The sequence below is a fragment of the Monodelphis domestica genome, chromosome 3 (genome assembly GCF_027887165.1).
Source record: "Monodelphis domestica isolate mMonDom1 chromosome 3, mMonDom1.pri, whole genome shotgun sequence".
Taxonomy (NCBI): Eukaryota; Metazoa; Chordata; class Mammalia; order Didelphimorphia; family Didelphidae; genus Monodelphis; species Monodelphis domestica.
In genome coordinates, this window is record NC_077229.1 from 325,006,880 (window position 1) to 325,029,815 (window position 22,936).

General features: G+C 36.6%; 1 protein-coding gene across 10 annotated transcripts in view; it reads right to left on the reverse strand.

Annotated features, from left to right (window-relative positions):
* STAU2 (staufen double-stranded RNA binding protein 2) overlaps positions 1 to 22,936 on the reverse strand; it is a 420,348-nt gene that overhangs the window by 371,185 nt on the left and 26,227 nt on the right. For 8 of the 10 annotated variants that reach the window (XM_007486960.3, XM_007486962.3, XM_007486961.3 and 5 more), the window contains one exon: positions 21,743 to 21,873. In XM_007486960.3, the coding sequence (XP_007487022.1) occupies positions 21,743 to 21,873 (131 nt within the window). Of the gene's footprint in view, positions 1 to 1,030; positions 1,227 to 21,742; positions 21,874 to 22,497; positions 22,660 to 22,936 lie in introns of those variants that run through there. The other 2 variants (XM_016431465.2, XM_056824109.1) reach the window with 2 other exon arrangements.

Here is a 22,936-nt window from a genome sequence, read left to right on the forward strand (position 1 = left end):
AACTAATTTGCATTAGAAATATGCAAAATAAAGCATCACTAAGTATCCACTTCATACCTATCAGATTGGCAAAGTTGGGGGGAAAAAGGAAAATAACAACTAGTGGTTGGGTTGTGGGGAAAGAAGCATATTAATGCATTGCTCAAAAAGCTGTAAACTTCCTTATCCATGGAAAGGTAGAAAATTAGGAGAAAGAATACTATGTAAAGGAAACAGAAGGTACACTTGTTTGGTTGGAAACAGAGTAATGAAACAATGAAACAAAAATACAGAATTCAATTGTTTAACAAATGAGGTACACATAGTACCACTGGGGAATGGCTGAACAAGTTGAGGTTGTAATGAGAAAAAGACAGAGACAGGATAAGATTTAAGAGAAGTGGAATACTGTTTTTAAGACACATAGTAGGAACTCAAGGGAAACGATTTTAGCAGGTAGAAGACAGAGGAGGAACAGTATGGAAGTGACCCCAAAGTGCCTTGGGACAGATGGACACTCCTAGCTGGCTCACCAACTAAAAAAATATATATGTGGGGGAGACCCAATGTGGATAGAGTAGTTTCCACTTAGGGATACACAGGCATGATCTCCAGGTATTCTAACCTCTGGTTAGTGAGAATGAAGCAGAATCATTTTCTCTCACTGGGCCAGTTGCTCAAACGCCTTGGAGACAATTGATGTATAAAATCAATATCTCTTTTATTGTAAGAGGGGACACAAACTGAGGATCAGAACAAGGGGTCCTTAACTCTAAGGGATCTAGCTATTCACCCACAATCCTCTACATCCCTCGCAAGAGGGAGCCTTCGGGCCTTCCATCTAACTTACCAGCTCCCTATTTCTATCTAGGTGTTCCCCAAAAGCTGATTAAGCTACCTATCTAGGACCCTCAGTAGTTGGTTAGATTTAGTTCAAAAGCTGTCTCGAAAAATCATTATGATTGCTCTCAAACAGCTAAGTCCACCCCAGGATTTCTGACCCCTGAGGTAAAACCTCAAAGCCGATCTGACAGGATTTTTAGATAAAAACCTTCTGGAAAACACAGCAGGTATGGTCAGCCACTTTTCTAGATGTTCCCCAGTCAAACAGAGAACTTCCAAAGATGATTCAGGGTTTTTTCCTTCTCCACAGTCAGGTTGAGGTAGCTAAGATCTGACAAGCCACCTTTCCTCTTCCCTTCTGGACAGGAAGAGACTAACTCTCCTATAGGAAGTCACTCTCTCTAGCAGTTGTCACTTCCAAACTGTTCCTCCTCTGCCTTCTGCCTTCTAAAATCCTTTCCCTTGAGTTCCTAGTATATGCCTTAAAGACAGCCTTCCACTTCTCTTAAATCTTATCCTACCATTTCCCATTACAGAGTGTATAATTGAAATGGATTGAAACATACCACTCTTCATTTTATTTTCTCTATAAATTTTTCTCTAATGTAAGCAATATGTGTCTTATTTCACAATATTATGGCCATGGAAATATACTACATAATAATATATATACAACTTAAATCATATTACCAGACTTCTTGGGGAGGGGAGAAAATGGGGAGGAAGGGGAATTTTTTTTTTAAATGAAGAATGCAAAACAATGACAGTCTAGTTTTTATGGAAAACTCCATCATATTTGTGAGAGATCACTCATGCCAAAGGACATGATGGAAGAGGAGAGAGACAAGAGAGATGAATACTAGTAATGACAATGCCTTTCAACAACTTACTAACAATAGAAAAGCTAATAAATCAGGCCTGCCCTTATTTTGGGAAAATATCTCTATCAATGTGTTCCTACAGAAATGATAACAGAGGGATCAAATATAGACTATGGAGATAGAACCCAATACAATTGGCCATAAATAATCTTGGGAAAACATTCTATAAGTGGGTATGATGGAAAGTGAAGAATTCCCTTATTTTCCCAACCCTCTCTATCCACAAAAAACATGTTAACTTCATTCCAAAACTGAACCTGAACCAACAGGTAACTGCCTGAGACAGGCTCATACCTAAGAGGGGAGAGACCAAGGATGCACCAAAGCCCAGGAGTCATGAGCAGAACTCATCATGAGACCCAGAATGATCACCCAAAAAGAGAAATAAGTAAACATGACAAGGTGGCATCATGAAAATCCACAGAGGAGAAAGAATCAAAAAGAAGGCCTGGTAAACAGTGCTGAATGCTGAAGAAATATTGAGAAGGATGAGGACTGATAAGAGGCTACTGGATTGAGCAATAAAATCATTGGTGACCCTGCAGAGAGTAGTTTCCTAGTGGTGACAGAAACCAGATTACAAGGATCCGAGAAGCAGATGGCTTTTTCTAGGATTCTGTTTTGAATAGAAGGAAAAACATCAGATACTATCTTGAGTGAATACTAGGATCATGTCAAGGTTTTTTTTTTTTTTTTAAGGATGGAAGAAATCAGAATTGGAAGGCAGTAGAACAAAAGCTTGTAGATAAGAAGAGATTCCAATTTAGGGAGAGAGGAAATAATCAAATGGGCAAATTGCCAGGGGGAAATATCAAGTAGGCCATTGATCAATTTGAATATTTTAGTATTTGAAAGTAATCAATTTTACCAGTCTATCATCTGAAGTCCTTTTTTCCCCCTTTTGAAAAAGCTCAGAACAACTCTATCTTAAGGAAGGATGAGAAGTGATAGGGATTGTCACAAACCAGCTGAGTATCCCACTGGGTCATAGATCTGATGATATTTTTTTTAATTATAATGTTGGTGAGCATGGGCATTTCCAGGTAAAACAGCTAGATTTTAATATCTACACACACACAAAGAACAACAACGACGACAAAAAGAATTAACTCTTAAGTCATGAATCTATTATATACAGCTTGGGTTTTTTAAGTATGTATGAAATTTAATGTGGTACTTCCAAGACCATCCTGCTCATTTGAAAGCCATCTCATACAAATGAGAATATTTTTAAAGAAAAAAGACAAAAGAGTAAGAAATCTAAAAGAAATCAGAAAATACTATCAATATATTAAAACAATTGACTATATTAACATATTAACAATTTACATAGCATATATATTTATATGTTTATATATTGATAATTGACTCCTGTTTTATAAAATAGTTTGAAATTAGGAAGGGCATGTTTATATGTACATGTGTATATATGCGTGTGTCTGTTTTCAACTCTCCTTTGTCATTCATCTGATACCTACATCTTTCATTACTGCTTTTCAATATTGGTTTTCTTCATAATCTTACATATTTTATTTTATTCTCATAAAAACTCTCTGAGAAGGGATCTGTAGGCTTAACCAAATTGCCAGATGGGTTCATAAAACAAACAAAAAAAAAAGATTTAAGAATCCTTGATCTACATTATAATCTCTACTAGACAAAATTTCAAGAGGGCAGGGCCTATAATCTTAGTTGAACTTTGCATCTTTCCTAATATCTAACCCAGTGCTCTTCGTGTAATTGAGGTTTTAATACTTGTTACATTATATTACATTAGAATCTCTAAATGCCATAAAAGTGGGTTACTGTTATTGACTTCTACTCTCCTTTTGTTTTAATAGAAATATATATACATATATAAAAGAAAAGCATGTTGCCTGGGAATAATCTTCATAAAAATCATATGATAGTTCTATAAAATCTTTGGCTGACTTACAGACAAATTCCAAATTGAGGTACGCTGATCTTGTTTGGGTTATTACTGAAAATATATGCTACTAAAAGTCAACTGGCATGTTTACATGGCAAGCTCACCTCTATAACATAATGTTGAGCACTTTACAAATATGAATCACAATTTATCATGTAGATTAGGTATCATGAGTCTCATTTCACAAACAAGGTAACTGAGTTTGTTACCCAAAGCCAGAGCAAATTTTCACAGAATGATGTAAAGCAAAGATCTAATCTAACCAGTGTAGTGAGACCTAGAGTTCTGAATCCTGACTCCCACTACCCATCTGACAATAAAGTTTCACCTTTGTGCCAGTAGTGGTATTATCTGTGTCATCTACTTCTTTACTTTTGCTTAGACCTGCTGACCCTAAGAAAATGCAGAGTCAGAAGGCAAGCAGGAAGAATGAGCAAACAAAAAAGAATCCCACTATAAAAAGTTACCATGTTGACAAAGATGCTAAAGACAAAGAAGCAGAAGGAAAACATGGCTCAAAACATCTATAAAGAACGCCTCTAAAAAAAAGCAGCCTGGGCACAAATTGAACTAGAATAACTGGAAGAGATAAAGCAGGAGATTTTAAATGTTTTTGTTTTTAAAAAAAAAGTTTTGTCAATAAAATGAGAATGCTAGAAAAAAGAAATTAGAAAAGGAAAGGAAAAACATCATTGGAAAGGAAATTAATACTTTTGAATAAGAGAGACAAAATCTCGTCTAAGCAATAAACTTAAAGATCAAATGTGAGATACTAAAAAATATTAAAATAAACTCCAAAAACTGAAAAAATAATAAAATATGAAGTATCCAATAGCAAGAAAACTGAGTTCCTAGAAAACAATTTGAGGAGAAAAAAAATATTAAGACTCATTGGACTGGGGGCACGTAGGAGGCTCAGTGGATTGAGAGCTGGGCTTAGAGATAGGGTTCAAATCTGGCCTCAGACACTTCGCAGTTATGTGACCCTGGATGAGTTACTCCCCCCCCCCCCATTGCCTAGCCCTTACCACTCTCTACCTTAGAACCAATAAATAGCATTTACTCTAATACAGGAAGTAAAGATTATTTTTTTTAATTATCACTGGACCACCTGAAAACCATGACCAAAAAAAAGTGCCTAAATATCACCTTTCAAGAAATGTTAAAAGAGAAGATGGTGGCATAGAGGCAGTGAAAGTTCAGACCTCTGAAAACCCTTCCTTACCGATGACAAACTAAATGTTCCTATGGGACTGAAAATTAAACCTAACAACAGGATAGAGCCAAGGAACACTCCTGCTGAACTCAACTTAAAAGGTACTCCCCCCCACCCAAAAGTCTGAATTCGAGAACACTTGGGTTTAAGGGGAAGGAAGAAAGAAGGTCGCAGGAACCCTCACCCACCTACAGCGCTGAGCCTCCAGTGGTAGCTGGAACCTCTGGGCAGGCAAGGTGCTGGTCTGGAGTGAGTGCTTGAGGGCAAAGCTATGCCATGCTCAGAGCATTGAACACAGGCCATGGGGAAGTAGTTAGAGAAGAAGCTCAGAGCGAGCAGGCTTGTTGCACCAGAGGAAACACTCTGTATTCACCCCCCTTCCCGAGGTTTTGGCCTCAGGGCACATCCAGCTCTGTAACTCAGCTGGGCTTAATCTCATCAAAGCCTTCATAGGGCAGGGAAGCTCAAGCTCCAACACCCCTTCGCCACAGACTGCGCTGAGAGATTTCCTGAATAAGCTCCAAGGGAAAAGGCTGACAGAAAAGCCCAAAACCACATATCCAACATACATTGAGAGGAGCAAGAGTTCAGGCAACTACAGGAGGAAAAGAAGGGGCAAATATGAGCAAACAACAGAAAAAGAAAAAAGAAATTACAATCAACAGCTTCTACCCAGGCAATGAACAAAGAGCAAATGCAACAGAGAAAGATGAAGGAACACCAAGCAAAAACACAGAAACTCCAGAGAATTGGACACAGGCTTTGGAAGAACTCAAAATACAATTCAAAACACAATTAAGAGAGGCTGAAGACAACTGGGAAAAGAACTTAAAAAGGTAAGTCATCTGGAAACAGAAGCACTTGAACTAAAACAAGAAAATACTGTCTTGAAAGCCAAAATTAATCAGCTTGAAAATGAGGCAAAGAAGAGGAAAGATGAGGCAAAGAAGAGGAAAGATGACCTCCAAAGAAAATCAGACCAGAAGGAGAAGGATGACCAAAAAGCCAGGGATGAAATCCAGTCTTTAAAAACCAGAATACAACACTTAGAAGCAAGTGACTTCACAAGGCAGCAGAAAACTATATAACAAAATCAAAAGAATGAAAAAATTGAGGAAAATATGAAGCACCTCATTCACAAAACAGAAGATTTATAAAAGTGTTCCAGAAGAGACAACTTAAGAATCATTGGTCTACCAGAAGACCATGATCAAAAAAAAAAAAAAGCCTGGACATCATCCTATAGGAAATTATCCAAAAAATCTGTTCTGATATTCTAGAACAAGAGGAAAAAGTGGAGATTGAAAGAATCCATAGATCACCTTCTGTACTTAATACCCAACTGACAACACCCAGGAATGTTATAGCCAAATTCAAGAACTATCAGACCAAGGAAAAAATATTACAAGTTGCTAAGAAGAAGTCATTCAGCTACCAAGGAACTACAGTGAGTATGACCCAGGATCTGGCTGCATCTATACTGAAGGACTGAAAGGCATGAAATATGATATTCTGGAAAGCAAGGGAACGAGGTCTATGACCAAGAATCAACTACCCAGCAAAACTGACTATATTCTTATGGGGGAAAGTATGGTCATTTAACAAAATAAAAGAATTCCAAGCATTTGTAAAGAAAAGACCAGATCTGAACAGAAAATTTGGTGCCCAAACACAGAACTCAAGAGAATCATCAAAAGTAATTAAGAAAGGGGGAGGAGGGGAGAGAAACAAAACACACAAAAAAAACTTTTAAAAGAGATCTAATAAATTAAAATTATATGTATCCCTATAAGAAAAGAGAACATTGGTAACTCTTAAAAATTGTTATTATCACCTGGGTAGCTAGAAGAATTATACTTAAAGGAAAAAGGTGACAAACAGTATAGGATGAAATGCTAAGATATAAATTTTTATATAGATACATGTATGTATAAATATGTATATGTATGTATATAAATACAACTAGAGCTATAAAAGAAGTTAATACTCAAAGAAATGGAAAAAGAAACAAAATGGGGTAAATTTATATGTCACAAAGAAGCACATGACGGGGGTGGGGAGAACATCAATACACTGAAGGGGTAAAGAAATTAGAGTTAGGAAATACTCAATTCTTACATGCATTGAAATTGACTCAAAGAGGGAAGAACAATCAAATACATTGGGGCAGAGAATACATTTGTGCCCTATAGGGAAGTAGAAGGGTAACAAATAGACTGGTGGGGAGGGAAGCAATATAAGGGAAGGAGAGGGAGGAGGTAGTTTAAAAAGACTGTAAAGAAAATAAGATGGGAATAAGAAGGGAGAGAAAGTAGAAAGAGAAGTAAAATAAGAGTGGGAATCAGGGGGACTGATTAAAAACAAAACATTGGTATAGAAGGAAATAGTGAAAGAAGAAAAGGCAGGACTACGAGTGGAAATCAAAATGCTGAGAAATCCACAGCTGGTAATCATAACTCTGATTGTGAATGGAATGAACTCTCCCATAAAATGCAAGAGAATAGCAGAGTGGATTAGAAACCAAAACCCTACCATATGCTGTCTACAAGAAACACACATGAGGAAGGTAGACATGCATAGGGTAAAAGTAAGAGGATGGAGCCAAATCTATTGAGCATCAACTGATAAAAAGAAGGCAGGAGTTGCAATCCTGATATCTGACAAAGCCAAAATAAAAATAGATCTAGTCAAAAGAGATAGGGAAGATAATTACATCCTGATGAAAGGCAGTATAGACAATGAGAAAATATCAGTACTCAACATGTATGCTCCAAATGGCATAGCATCCAAATTTCTAAAGGAGAAACTAGTGGAGCTCAAGGATGAAAAAGATAGGAAAAACTATACTAATGGGAGACCTGAACCTTCTTCTTTCAGATCTAGATAATATAACTAAAAAATAAATAAGAATGAGGTAAGAGAAGTGAATGAAATCTTAAGAAAATTAGAGTTAATAGATATATAGAAAAAAATAAATAGGAACAAAAAGGAATACAACTTCTTTTCAGCAACACATGGTACATTCAGAAACACTGACCATGTACTAGGGCATAAAAACATTGCAAACAAGTGCAAAAGAGCAAAAATAATAAATGCAACCTTCTCAGATCACAATGCAATGAAAATAATAATTAATAAGGGTACATGGAGAGGTAAATCAAAAATTAACTGGAAATAAAACAATACGATTCGCCAAAATTGGTTAAAGAACAAATCATGGAAACAATTAATAATTTCATTGAAGAAAATGACAATGATGAGACATCCTTTCAAAATCTATGGGATGTGGCCAAAGCAGTACTCAGGGAGAAATTTATATCCTTGAGTTCATATATTAACAAATTAGGGAGGGCAGAAGTCAATGAATTGGGCATGCAAATTAAAAAACTAGAAAGTGAACAATTAAAAATTCTCAGATGAAGACTAAATTAGAGATCCTAAAAATCGAAGGAGAAATCAATAAAACTGAAAATAAGACTAGAAGCTGGTACTTTGAAAAAACAAATAAAATAGACAAAGTACTGGTCAATCTAATTTAAAAAAAAGGAAAGAAGAAAACCAAATTGACAGTATCCAAGATGAAAAGGAAGACCTCACCTCTAATGAAGAGTAATTTAAGGCAATCATTAAAAATTTATTATGCCCAATTATATGGCAGTAAACACAGCAATCTAGGTAACATTGATGAATATTTACAAAAATATAAATTTCCTAGACTAATGGAGGAAGAAATAGACTACCTAAACAACCCCATATCAGAAAAAGAAATTGAACAAGCCATGAAAGAACTCCCTAAGAAAAAATCGCCAGGTCCAGATGGATTCACAAATGAATTCTATCAAACATTCAAAAAACAAATAATCCCAATATTATACAAACTATTTGACAGATTAAGCAAAGAAAGAGTTCTACCAAATTCCTTTTATGACACAAATATGGTACTGATTCCAAAGCCAAGCAGGTCAAAAACAGAGAAAGAAAACTACAGACCAATCTCCTTAATGAATATAGATGCAAAAATCTTAAAAGGGATACTAGTAAAAAGACTCCAGCAAGTGACCACAAGGGTTATCCACTATGACCAGGTAGGACTCAAACCAGGAATGCAAGGATGGTTCAATATTAGGAAAACCATCCACATAATTGACCATATTAACAGGCAAACCAACAAAAAAATTACATGATTATCTCAATAAATGCAGAAAAAGCCTTTGACAAAATACAACACTCATTCCTATTGAAAACACAAGAAAGCATAGGAATAGAAGGGCCTTTCCTAAAAATAATAAACAGTATATATCTAAAACCATCAGCAAACTTCATCTGAAATAGAGAAAAACTAGAAGCCTTCCCAATAAGATCAGGAGTGAAACAAGGATGTTCACCTCTATAATTCAACATTGTACTAGAAACACTAGCAGTAGCAATTAGAGAAGAAAAAAAAGAAATTGAAGGTATTAAAATAGGCAAGGAGGAGACCAAGTTATCACTCTTTGCGGATGACATGATGGTCTACTTAAAGAATACTAGAGAATCAACTATAAAGCTAGTGGAAATAATCAACAACTTTAGCAAAGTTGCAAGATACAAAATAAACCCACATAAGTCATCAGCATTTCTATATATTCCAACACATCTCAGCAGCAAGAAATAGAAAGAGAAATCCCGTTTAAAATCACCCTAGACAATATAAAATACTTAGGAATCTATCTGCCAAGAAAAAACCACAGGAACTATATGAACACAACTATGAAACACTATTAAACACAATTAAAACTAGGTCTAAACAATTGGAAAAACATTGATTGCTCATGGGTAGGACGAATTAACATAATAAAAATGACCATACTACCCAAACTTATCTATTTAGTGCCATACCCATTGAACTTCCAAAAAACTTTTTTACTGAATTAGAAAAAACCATATCAAAGTTCATTTGGAAGAACAATGGATCAAGGATATCCAGGGAAATCATGAAAAAAAAAAATACAAAGGAAGGTGGCCTTGCAGTCCCAGATCTCAAACTATATTACAAAGCAGCGGTCATCAAAACAATTTGTTACTAGCTAAGAGACAGAAAGGAGGATCGGTGGAATAGACTTGGGGGTAAGTGACCTCAGCAAGACAGTCTCTGATAAGCCCAAAGATCCCAGCTTTTAGAACCAAAATCGACTATTTGATAAAACCTGCTGGGAAAATTGGAAGGCAGTATGGGAGAGATTAGGTTTGGATCAACACCTCACACCCTACACCAAGATAAACTCAGAATGGGTGAATGACTTGAATATAAAGAAGGAAACTATGAGTAAATTAGGTGAACACAGAAGAGTATACATGTCAGATCTTTGGGAAAGGAAACCAAGCAAGAGTTAGAAAAAAAATCACAAAATGTAAAATAAATAATTTTGATTACATCAAATTAAAAAGGTTTTGTACAAACAAAACTAATGCAACCAAAGTTAGAAGAGAAGCAACCAATTGGGAAACAATCTTCATAACAAAAACGTCTGACAAATGTCTAATTACTCAAATCTACAAAGAGCTAAATCAATTGTACAAAAAAATCAAGCCATTCTCCAATTGATAAAATGGGCAAGGGACATGAATAGGCAATTTTCAGTTAATGAAAACAAAACCATTAATAAGCACATGAAAAAGTGTTCTAAATCTCTTATTATCAGAGAGATGCAAATCAAAACAACTCTGAGGTACCACCTCACACCTAGCAAATTGGCCAACATGACAGCAAAGGAAAGTAATAAATACTGGAGGGCATGTGGCAAAGTTGGGACATTAATGCATTGCTGGTGGAGTTGTGACTTGATCCAACCATTCTGGAGGGCAATTTGGAACTATGCCCAAAGGGCGATAAAAGACTGTCTGCCCTTTGATCCAGCCATAGCACTGCTGGGTTTGTACCCCAAAGAGTTAATAAGGGAAAAGGCATGGACAAGAATATTCATAGCTGAGCTCTTTGTGGTGGCAAAAAATTGGAAAATTAGGGAATGCCCTTCAATTGGGAAAGGGTTGAACAAATTGTGGTACATGTTGGTGATGGAATACTATTGTGCTAAAAGGAATAATAAACCGGAGGAATTCCATGTGAACTGGAACAGCCTCCAGGAGTGATGCAGAGCGAAACGAGCAGAACCAGGAGAACATTGTACACAGAGACTGAAACACTGTGGTACAATCGAATGTAATGGACTTCTCCATTAGTGTCAATGCAATGTCCCTGAACAATCTGCAGGGATCTATGAGAAAGAACACTATTCACATTCAGAGGAAAAACATGGGAGTAGAAACAAAGAAGAAAAACAATTGCTTGATTACATGAGTAGAGGGGATATGGTTGGGGATATAGACACTAAAGGAACATCCTAATGCAAACACCAACAGCATGGAAATAGGTTCCGATCAAGGACAGATGTAATACCCAGTGGAATTGCACATCAGCTACAGGAAGGCGTGGAGGGAGGGGAAGGAGGAAAACAATATGGCTCTCGTAACCAAAGAATAATGTTCTAAATTGACTAAATAAAGAATAATAATAATAATAAAGAAATGCCAAAAGAAAACTGCCCAGATCTTTTAGAACTAGAAGAAAAAGTAGAAAAACAAAGAATCCACTACCATCTCATGAAAGAAAGTCCAAAATAAAAATTCTCAGGAACATTATATCCAAAATCTAGAGCTTTCAGGTCAAAGAAAAAAACATGGCAAGTAGTCAGAAAAGAAGAATTCAAGTACTATGGAGCCACACTAAGATTCATACATGTTATATTAGCTTTCACATAGGTTACCACTATTAAGGAGAGGAGAGTTTAGAACATAATACTCAAATGAATACATTAGGGGAACATAGGATAGTTTACCTGTCAGATCTATGGGAGGAGGAATTTATGACCAAACAAGACATAGCAAACATTACAAGACGAATAATTTTGATACTAAATTAAAATTTTTTATACAAACAAAACCAACACAACCAAGATTAGAAGGGAAGCAACCAAATAGGGGAAAAAATTTATGACAAATTTCTCTGATAAAGGTCTCATTTCTTAAATACATAAAGAACTAAATCAAAAGAATCCAAGTCATTCCCCAATTGATAAATGGTCAAAGGATATGAATATGCAGTTTTCAGATTTAAAAAAAGCAATGAATAATCATATTAAAATGTTCTAAATTCCTCTTGATTTGCATTTCTCTAAATGCAAATTAAAACAACTCTGAGGTACCACCTCACACCTATCAGATTGGCCAGAACAAAAGTAAAGTGATAAATGTTGGAGGATGTGTGGCAAAATTGGGACAGCATTGCTGGTGGAATTGTGAATTGATCCAACCAATCTGGAGGGCAATTTGGAATTATGCCCAAAGAGCTATAAAACATTCCACTACTAGGTCTGTATCTCAAAGATCTTATCTTAAAGATCTGTATCTTAAAAAGATCTGTATCTTAAAAAGAGATTTTTTTAAGAAATGGGAAAGAACTTGCTTGTACAAAAATATTTATAGTTGTATTTTTTATGGAGGCAAAAAATTGGAAACTAAAGGGATGTTCCCCAATTGAGGAATGGATGAATAAATTATGGTATAGGATGATAATGGAATACTATTGTGCTGTAAGGAATGATGGACAGGATGATTTCATAAAGAACTAGAAAGACCTACGTGAACTGATGCAGAGTGAAATAAGCAGAATCAGAAGATTGTACACAGTAATAGCAATATTGTGGAATGACCAAATGTTTGATACTAACAGCAATAAAATGATTGAGGACAATTCTGAGAGATTTATGAAAAAGAATGTTATCCACCTCCAGAGAAAGAACTTTGGGAGTAGGAATGCAGATGAAAGCATATGATTTATCACTTATTTATTGGGGTTTATGTTTTAGGGGTTTGGTTTTATAAGATAATTCACTTCCAAAAATGAATAATATGGGAAAATGTTTTGTGTGATAATATATGTATAACCCAGAGTGAATTGCTTGCCAGGTCAGGGAGTGGGGAGAGAAGGGAGACAATTTGGAAAACTCCATGTGGAAATCTGTTGTTAAAAAAATAAAATAAAATAAAATAAAACACACAAAAAGAACATAATACTCAAGAAGGCAAAAGATGTAAGTGTATGCCGAGAATAATTTATTCTGAAAATTTTAGTATAATCCTAAATAGACCTTTAATGAAATGTCGAATTTCCTAGCACTCCTGATAAAAAGATCAAAGCTGATTAAAAAAAAAAAAACTTTGAAGTTCAAACACAAGATGTAAGAGAAACACGAAATGTCAAAAAGGAGTAAAAAATCCTAAAGGCCAAAACAAGGATACATTTTTATATTTAAATCAATATGGTGAAGGAAGATGATACATGTATCACCTCTGAACCCTTATCATCATCAGGTGTCACAGAGGGAGATCATTTAGACATAAAGCCCAGGAATAGCTCTATTGTGTCTTGATTATCTTAAAAAAAAAAAAAGGAATGGAAAGAGAGAGGACAATGAATAATAATATCCTTGTAAAGGAGAAAGGAGAAGAAATTAATGTTAGGGAAAATTATTGCATATGCTCAGGGCACTCAAATAAAGACTGAACAAATAAGGAGGAAGGTTGTGGGGTGACATTTGAACCTCATAAAGGAGGGAAGTTAGTGATAGTCTCTCGGTGATCGAGAATGACGATTGTCTTTGTGCATTATCATCTATTGATGTACCCTCATGTGGCTTTGGAGTCCAAAGGCTGAGGCGCACAGTTTGTGGCACATGGGGCATGGGACGCCAGTTGTTACGGGAGGTGTGGTTGTGGCCTGGTGTCGGCGTTCACGCGCAGCGGCAAGATGTCGACGTCGCTCATCTTCAAAGGTGGCAGCGGCATGGTTAATGTGGGTTCGCCAGCTGCTTCTGACAGAGGCAGCGAGTTCTAGTTGCTTTGGTGTGATGCCAGCCCACTTCAAGTTGGACTTTAGCTGATCCTTGAATCTTTTCTTTGGTCGGCCTTGTTTCCTGAGTCCAGCTGACAGTTCACCATAGAATACCTGTCTTGGTATTCGCTGGGGGTCCATGCGGATGACGTGGCTAGACCATGGTAGCTGGGTTTTGAGGACCAGGACTTCGATGCTGGTGGAGTTGGCTCTGTCGAGGACTTCCTGGTTGGTGATTCGGTCCTGCCATCGGATCCTCATGATTGACTGGAGGGAGCATTGGTGGAATTGCTCCAGCTGTTTCATGTGCTTCCGGTACAGTGTCCATGTCTCACAACCGTACAGGAGCGAGCTGAGGACCACTGCGTGGTACACTTTGAGCTTCGTTGCAGTGCTTACACCGCTGTGTTGGAGGACTTTGCAGCGCAGCCACCCGAGTGTCTGGCTGGCCTTTTGGATCCTGGCATTGATCTCATGGTCTAGGGACCCGTCGTTGGCGATGGTGCTGCCCAGGTACTTGAAAGTGTTGACATTAGAAAGCTGCGTGCTGTCGATTGTAATGTATGGCTGGTTCGTTGGCCTCCCTGGTGCAGGTTGGAATAGTACCTCTGTTTTGCTGAGGCTGATAGTCAGGCCAAACAATTTTGTTACGGTGGAGTTGTTCAATGGTGCGGTTTTGGGGGATCTGGTCAAGAGCGCTTTGGTCGACTGAAGAGGGTCGGTTGAGAAGCTGACTGAAATGTTCTTTCCACCTGTTGCTGATGCCTTTTTTATCTTTTATGAGAGTGTCACCGTCAGAGGATAGCAAGGGAGTGGTGGTGGATTTTAATGGCCCATAGACAGTCTTGAGGGCACTGAAAAATTGTTTGTTTCGTATCAGCAAAACGCTGGATTTCTTCTGCCTTTTTTTCCCACCATCTGTCTTGCATCTTCCTGATCTCATGCTGCACCGTGACTTGGAGAGACTTAAATCTGTCCTTTTTAGGAGCAGAGTTTGGGTTATTTTGCCACTCCATAAAGGCTTTGTTCTTTTTGCTCAATAGGTCTTCAATAGCAGTGTTGTTCTTTCGAATCAGTCCTGGTGATTGCGTTGTTTTGGGCCTAGGACTGCCTTTGATGTTTCCTTCACTGCGTCTCTGTACTGGTTCCATTTCTCGGTTGAGCTTCCAGTGAGTGGTCCATTGGCAGACAGCTTGTTGTCCAGGCAGGACTGGAATGTTTGCAAATACGATGGATCTCTAAGATGACTCAAGTTGTAAAATGCGCGAACTGTCTGGGCGCGTTTTGGATGGCAAGGCGCAATGCACATTTGAAGAGTCGCTCTAGCCAATCAGCTCCTCTCATGACTCTGGTGATCTTTATATCCTGGATGTCTCGCCAGCGTACAATGATGTAGTCAATGAGATGCCACTATTTTGATCATGGGTGCATCCATGTTGTTTTATATTTGTTTGCCATTCTGAACACAGTGTTCATGATGGTGAGTTCGAACTCTGAGCATTTGCTGAGTAGCAGTAGGCCGTTGTTGTTCATTTTGCCCACACCGTGTTTGCCAAGCACTCCTTTCCATCTTTCATGGTCCTGGCCAACGCGGGCGTTGAAGTCTCCCAGTAGTATCAGCTTGTCATTGGTGGGCACTGAGTGCAGGACGGCACTCAGGTCAGAGTAGAACTGCTCGATGGTCTCCTCTGTGCTGGTCAGTGTTGGGGCATATGCGCTGATGATTGTGCATACTGATCTTTGCTGAGAGGCAAACGGATCTTCATGAGCCTCTCGCTGATGCCCACAGGCAAGTCTGGCAGCTGTTTGAGCAAACTGATCTTTATAGCCAGGCCAACACCGTGGATTCTGTCTTCATTTGTGGCTCTACCTTTCCAGAAGAAGGTGTATCCAGTGGTGGGTTCGCTGAGTGATCCCTCTTCTAGTAAGTGTGTTTCACTTAAGGCTTCGATGCCGATGTTATACATACAAACATCATGCCCAGAGAAAGAGTTGGGTACATAGATATAAATGGGATTGAGGAAAAGGAGACAGAATCAGAGGGAGGGCAGATTAAGGAAGGGATTCATTCTAAGTAAAACAAATTCTATGGATGAATCTAAAAAAAAATGTATCCCTTCTTTAGAAAGGGCAAAAAAAATAGAAAAGAGGATACCCATCAACTGGTAAATGACTGAACAAGTCATATAAATGTTATAGAATACTATTATGTTATGAAATAATGAAGGGAATGGTTTCAGAGAAAACTGGTGAGACCTATATGAACTGATATAAAGTGAACAGAACTAGGTTAGCAGAAGCTTGTTATCTGACTTCTGATAGAAAGATGAAAGACAGAGTACCGAATGAGACATATGCATGTGTAATTTCTACAAAAACAATGCTGTAATGAAAAATAACCGAAGGACTTATAATATGTGATTAATGCAATGGACAACCCTGATTCGGAGACTGATAATGATGGGTTCAAGATGCAGAATGAGACATGCATTTTTGTACATGGATAATTAAGGACTTTGTTTTGTTTAACTAAACACATTTGTTACCAGGGTTTTTTTTTTCTTTTTAGTTCCTTTTCTTTTATTTTAGATTAGAAGAGGGCATGAAGGAGAAAAAATGCTTGTTAACTAAAAATTAATTTTTTGGAGGTGTATTCTTTGAAATGATGCTTTGTTTCAGTATTTAGAAATTCTGGATAGATTCTTATATACTTCTTGCATTATGGTATCTGGGGTTTTATTTTTTTTTTCATATTTTTCTGGAACATTCATTATCTTTAAGATGCCTCTATACATTCTGTTTTCAAAATCAATGTGTTTCCCATAAAGAAATCATATCTTCTTTCAAAGCTATTTTTTACTTTTTCTAGATAGTCCTTCACTTCAGTATATTCTCAATCTGTTGTTCTCTCTTGCACCTCTATACAGTGACTTGTCTCTCTGAAGCCAAATTTTTTTCTAATCTGCTAATTATTTCTGCTCTACAGGCCATCAATTCTGCCCCCCTGTTCCCATCTAACTTCTCTCAAGATTCTGATTTCTCTCTATGAACCATTTGGACACATCTTGCTAAAGTTCCATGCTCTCCAGGAAATCTACAGGATTCTATGCTTCATTAGGTACTAATTAAATATGCTTTGTGTAGAATATTGACGCGGACATGTTAGGAATTTTTTATATATCTTCTTACTCGTCTTCCCTTCTAATCCTTGTATCTTGCCTGTTGTGCTTATGTTGTGCTCTAGGTTTTTAATTGAATTTTCTTCCTTTCAATATCTATGGTGGCTTTTGTCTTTGTTCCTTATATTTGTCTGTCACACACTTTCTGATTCCTCCCTCTGGGTGGGGACCTCAAGGTCTCAGCCTCCTCTGATGATGGTGAGACTGCTTTCCACTGTCTCAGTCCCTGCCTCAGAGAACTTCTTGAGGGCTAGGAGGAGCCCTTTATGAGGGCTTGTTGCAGCCAGGCTTCTCTCCACTCCCCAGGGCCCTCCAGGGTATTTAGAATAGCTATCATGGCAGGGTTTCTGTCTCCTTGGGATTCCCTAGTCTAGGAGGCCCCTCAGGTCCCCGCACCTCATCTTTCTCCTGCTAGGTACAGGTGAGGTCCTCTGTACTGGGGCAGCAAGATGGCAAAGGCTGGCATGGGAGGAAATTCCTTAAGCAGGTCCTAAAACACAAGGCTGGGTTGAAGAGATGTAGGGGAGGGGAGGTGCTGAATCAGCACACTAGGGATTCATTTACCCACTGTTAATTCATAAAGCTGTCAACTTGTTGAGTAATGTTCTTTGTTTTCTAATCTTGTGGGAACAGTTGTAATTGAAGTGGTGGCTCATAATGCCTCTCTGGGAGTCTTGAAGGTTATTAGGGACTGGAAAAAAAAAACTTCTTCATCCTTTTGGTTATATGATCCCTAATGTTAAATTTACAAAGAAGTAGTTGCCTAAATATGTTTAATGTCTAGAAAAGTCTGGAGTGAATAATGCGCGATAAATATGTATATGTAATATACATTTCCCATTATTAAGAAATTATTTTCTACCAAAGGACTTTGTCTATATTGGAAACTACAACAATTTTGCACTATCTCCCCTGGATCACAAAACTTCTTTGCCACATAGTCCAATAATTTTAACAAAACACTGGCTAATGTCCAGTATAGTGAAGGGCAATTAGTAAATTCACTAATTAATCTTATTTTATACTTTTATTGTCAAAGCTAATCATACTGTTCTTTAAAAGAGGCTCTTTTGTTTAAGAAAAGAATGCTTTTGTATATTTTTACATTTTTAATAAAGCAATAAAGTCTGACATAAGCAAATAATTATCTTACAAGAGAACAAACAGAAACCTAACTCATGAACTGGCTAATATTCTAGTCCTTAACTTCCACTGACGTTCATTTGAAGAACTACAAATCTGATGCAACAAAACATGCATAATAATACACCTAGTTATAGGCCTCTTTCATGCTTTCTGTCTCCCAAATCTTCCCAAAACTCTAGAGTAGTTGCATCAAACTCAAACAGAAAGGAAAGCCACTGAAATATACATACGGATCCTTAAGGCCTACACATTAACTTAGTTTTTAAATCTAATATTACCTATGTTTTAATGTAATGTGTATTTTGTTAAATATTTCCCAATTATAATACAATTGGGCTGCTCTCACAGGTGTTTTGAGCCAAATGTGTTTGATGCCTCTGCTCTAAGGAACATTCTAGCTAGAGGGAAGGATTTGGTCCAAAGTGAATATGGGGGCCAGGATGGACCAGTGAAACTTACTCAAATAATCCTGGCAGGTCTCCTCCAACCTTAAAAAAAACCTTTTGTTTAACCCCACATTTCCTCAGTGAATTGTTGTCTCCCCACTTTTCCAGCCAGACCTACAAGAATAGCCATCTACCCTTGTTACCTCGGTTTCCTCACATCCCTCATGATAGGCTCCTCAAATCCATACAATTTGGCAATCCCACTTCTCCAATCAAATTGTCCTCACCAAAATCTCCAACTTCTTTATTGTTAAACTCAATAACCTGCTCTCAATCCTTCGTGATTGCAGATGCCAGAGGACATTGTTGGTGCCCCCTTCCTCTCTTCCCCACACTACCACTTTTTCTTAGACTCCTCTGCAGTATCCTTTCGTGTCCTTCTCTTTCCAAATCCTCCAATCTTTTGAACTTTCCAATCATTGTCAAGGCTACAACCCTTCTCCCAGTAAACCAAGCACTAACATAACAAAGAGAGTGGGGCTAGTAATAGGGTTGTCTGTTTGGCACCCTGCCCCCCCAAAAAAAAGTATGAAAAGAAGCTAATCAATTCATTTAAAAGAATGCACAGAAGAAAACAGAAGAATGTAGAAAAGCAGGGCAGCTTTGAAAACAATGTGTCAATTGACATATTTTTTTAAAAGTCAACTGCATGTGAGACTTACAGTTTCATATACATTACTTTCTCTGTTTTATTTTTGAAATGGAAAAGCTCCTTTTTGGTACAGTACAGACTACAAAAAAATTGTTTTAGAAGATTAAGTTTTCAAGTTTAACCAACAATACTCAATCCAAAACCACTGAAAATGGGGGAGAGTAGGTACCACAGTGCATGGAGCACCAAGACTGGAGTAAAGAGGACCTGGGTTCAAATTTGGCCTCAGACACTTCCTAGCTATGTCATACTGGGCAAAATACTTAAATGCACTTGTCTGGCTCTTTTTCTTCTGTCTTAAGAGAAATAAAGAAAATAAGAAAGAAAGAAAGAAAGAAAGAAAGAAAGAAAGAAAGAAAGAAAGAAAGAAAGAAAGAAAGAAAGAAAGAAAGGAAGGAAGGAAGGAAGGAAGGAAGGAAGGAAGGAAGGAAGGAAGGAAGGAAGGAAGGAAGGAAGGAAGGAAGGAAGGAAGGAAGGAAGGAAGAAAGAAAGAAAAGAAAGAAAGGAGGCAGCCCAATATACTAAAAAGCACATGTAGGCATCATGGGAACTTCATGCAAGGCTCAGTGCCACTACCTAATCTTGGGCATGCCTGTCACTTTTCCTTTCTAAATCTTACTTTCCTCATCTATAAGATATTTCACTTTAGATGATTTCAAAGGATGTCCTGGGACTCCATGATTGCTCTAATGATAATAATCACAGTGAGTTAAGTATTGCATATTAGAAAACAACAGCAAAATGTAATTAGAATAATAGAGTAAGTAAGATATGTGGCACAAAATAAATTAATAGAAGCATATTATGAGAGCAACCCTGTTGAAAAAAATTAAAAGGGTAAAAATTAAGTTATCAAAAATGTTTCTTATTAAAATTCTATTGTCCATGGTAGCTAAACATTGTACCATAATGAGGAAACTTAGAAAACCATATGAGCTACAAATAACCCTCAGATATTATTGTTTATTAATTTGTCCTTAAAACCACATAAGAAGGTAAATAACTTTATGAATCTGGTACCGATTTTTTGTACAAATTATTTCCCTTTAAAGATTCATGAACTAACAGAGATGAAAGAAGGCTGAGGAGTTATCTCCAATCCACTTGAATCATGATAAAAAAAATAGGGTCAAATAAAAAAAAAGCAATATCAGAGAAGCAAATGATTTGCCCTAGGTTAATAAGCAACAACTCCAGAATTCAGATATTTTAGTGAAAAGGGGTCTTTGGACTCTTCATCCCACTAATGTTTACTCATTAGCAGCTTTTCCTCCCAATAATTACAATTTTCACTTTATTTGGACTAAATGGGGACAGTTGCTATACATAAAATCTTTCACATATTTCAAGTCTTCTCATTCATTAAATCTCTTTAAAAAGCAGATAGCAAATTTTAAAATGACATTTTAGCTTCATTTTCTTTTCTTTACCTTGATTACATTCAGAAAAAGACCCTGATGAGCATCAAATAATAAAATGTTAAAGCACAAGAAGAAAGAGAAATACAAAGAATGGATGATCCAGAATCTTTATTATTAACTCCTAGAAAATTAACTGTTAATTTTAGGGCTAATCCTAAAGCATAATATAATCTCAAATTTCCAAGAGCAAATGATTGACCCCAAACAATAATATACAATTAATATATTTTAACATTTACATTTCCTTGACCATTATATGTATGTAAAAAATTGTGAGGCAGCTAGATGGCACAGTGGCTAGTGCTCTGGGCTTGGAATCAGGAAGACTCATTTTCATGAGTTCAAATCCAGCCTCAGACATTTACTAGCTGTATGACCTTGCACAAATCATTTAATCTTGTTTGCCTCAGTTTCCCTATCTGTAAAATGAGCTGGGGAAAGAAATAGCAAACAACTTGAGTATCTTTGCCAAGAAAATCCCAAAATGGGGCCACAAAGAGTTGGATGTGACTAAACTACTCAACAACAACAAAAATGTGTAGTTTCAACAAAGTACTGATTCTTTAAAGTGCAAATATAAGATACTATTGTGGGGATATACTTAAGGAATAATATAGGTTCAAAACTGTTTCCCTGGAAAGATAAATAATAAAAAAGAATAGACAATAAATTATTTTATTTCAATACTAACATATGCAATATGTTATGAATTAGATGAATCTTAGAAATAAAAATCGCTCTGGTTAAGGTTGATATCTATAACTGCTAGAGGAAAGACTCAACTTCAGAGAGTTTAGCTCTTCAAAATATTGGGATAATGAATGCTAAAAGAGTTTGTCCTTTTTAGATCTAGGTATTTTGGACAAAAATAAACGTGCATGATGAAATTAAAGAAGGAAAAATGTGTTTCAACCACTTCAATTCTGTATTGCTGATCCCAAAACTGAAACAATGACTTCATTACCCATGCTACTAGCCCTTCCCCATAATAAAAGTAAAAAGTAAACTAAAAATCAAAGACTATATAAATTTGACTTATTTTAGCCAGTAGCTTGCCAGACCATAAAATCATCCATTCAGAACTTAAGGTACAGCTCACAACCTAAAATTGTAATCTTACCTTGCAATGAGCAGGCCCTCTTTCATTCAGAAGCTTATACTGGGGTTGAACTCTATTGAAACGGGCTAACTCATTTACCAGACACATTGGAGTTTTCTCTTTGGGGTTTGCCATGTTATCTTGGAGAGGAGCTGTAAATAAAGAGTCTGTAAAGTTTTGGTGGAGAAAAACCTTCTTCACAACTTCACAAAACTTTGCAAAAATGAAAAAAGTATTTAAAAAAGCATTCTGCAGTCATATTAATAATCTTATCAAAATTGTATACTTGTATAAAATATTTATTATATTTATGTAATTGAGAAAAATCTTTTTTACCTTTCCCATTACATGCAACAGAAGTAATTTCTCATTTACAAAATAACTATTAAATAAAGACAAAAAACTTTTCCCTCACTTCTGTAATGATAGCACTATTAGTATATAGTAAATAGACAAGCAGATTTACAACATTTCTAACACAATTTAAAACTATATTAACTGAAAAAAAAACCTTGTTGGTTCAATGGTGGAATAATTTAACTTCTCAGAAGTTTAACAAACTATTTCCTCATTAGCTTCTGATTCAGAGAATGTGAGGTATAGAAGGGGCTTGGAAATCCAATCCAAGACCCCAAAGAGTTAAGTGATTTACATTTTACACAAGTTGGCAGAGAGCAAGGTCTAGAACTAAGGCTCCTAAATCTCTTCTAGTTCTCTGTCTATAATAATGCCTCACCTCTATTACCCTATTGTACTATTAAAAAAACTTCTCCTACCTTTTTTCCTCTTCTATTTACTTTCAGTTCCTCCTAACATGCAGAGAACTATTTCATTTTTGATGCTCTGTTAATTTAGTTTATCTTGTATTTTCTTGTCATCATCTATGGAAACTTATAATGTATAAGAGCTTCTTGATTTGATACTAAACCAGGATATTCCTTAAGGTTTAAAAAAAAAAAGGAAGAAGCAGCATCAATCACTGCTAACTGATACCAAAAAAAAAATTATAAAAAACAAAAAATATAACTTTGCTTACTTCCTGCTCAGTTAAACTCCCCTTTTTAGGAGACACTCAGAATAGACAAGAGATAAGGATTTTAAAAAACCACTTTATTTAAGCACATTTAGTCACTTTCAAACTTTCTGTGGTTAGGCTATACTAAGCAAATTCTTTTTCTTTTTTTTTTTAACCCTTACCTTCCATCTTAGAATCAA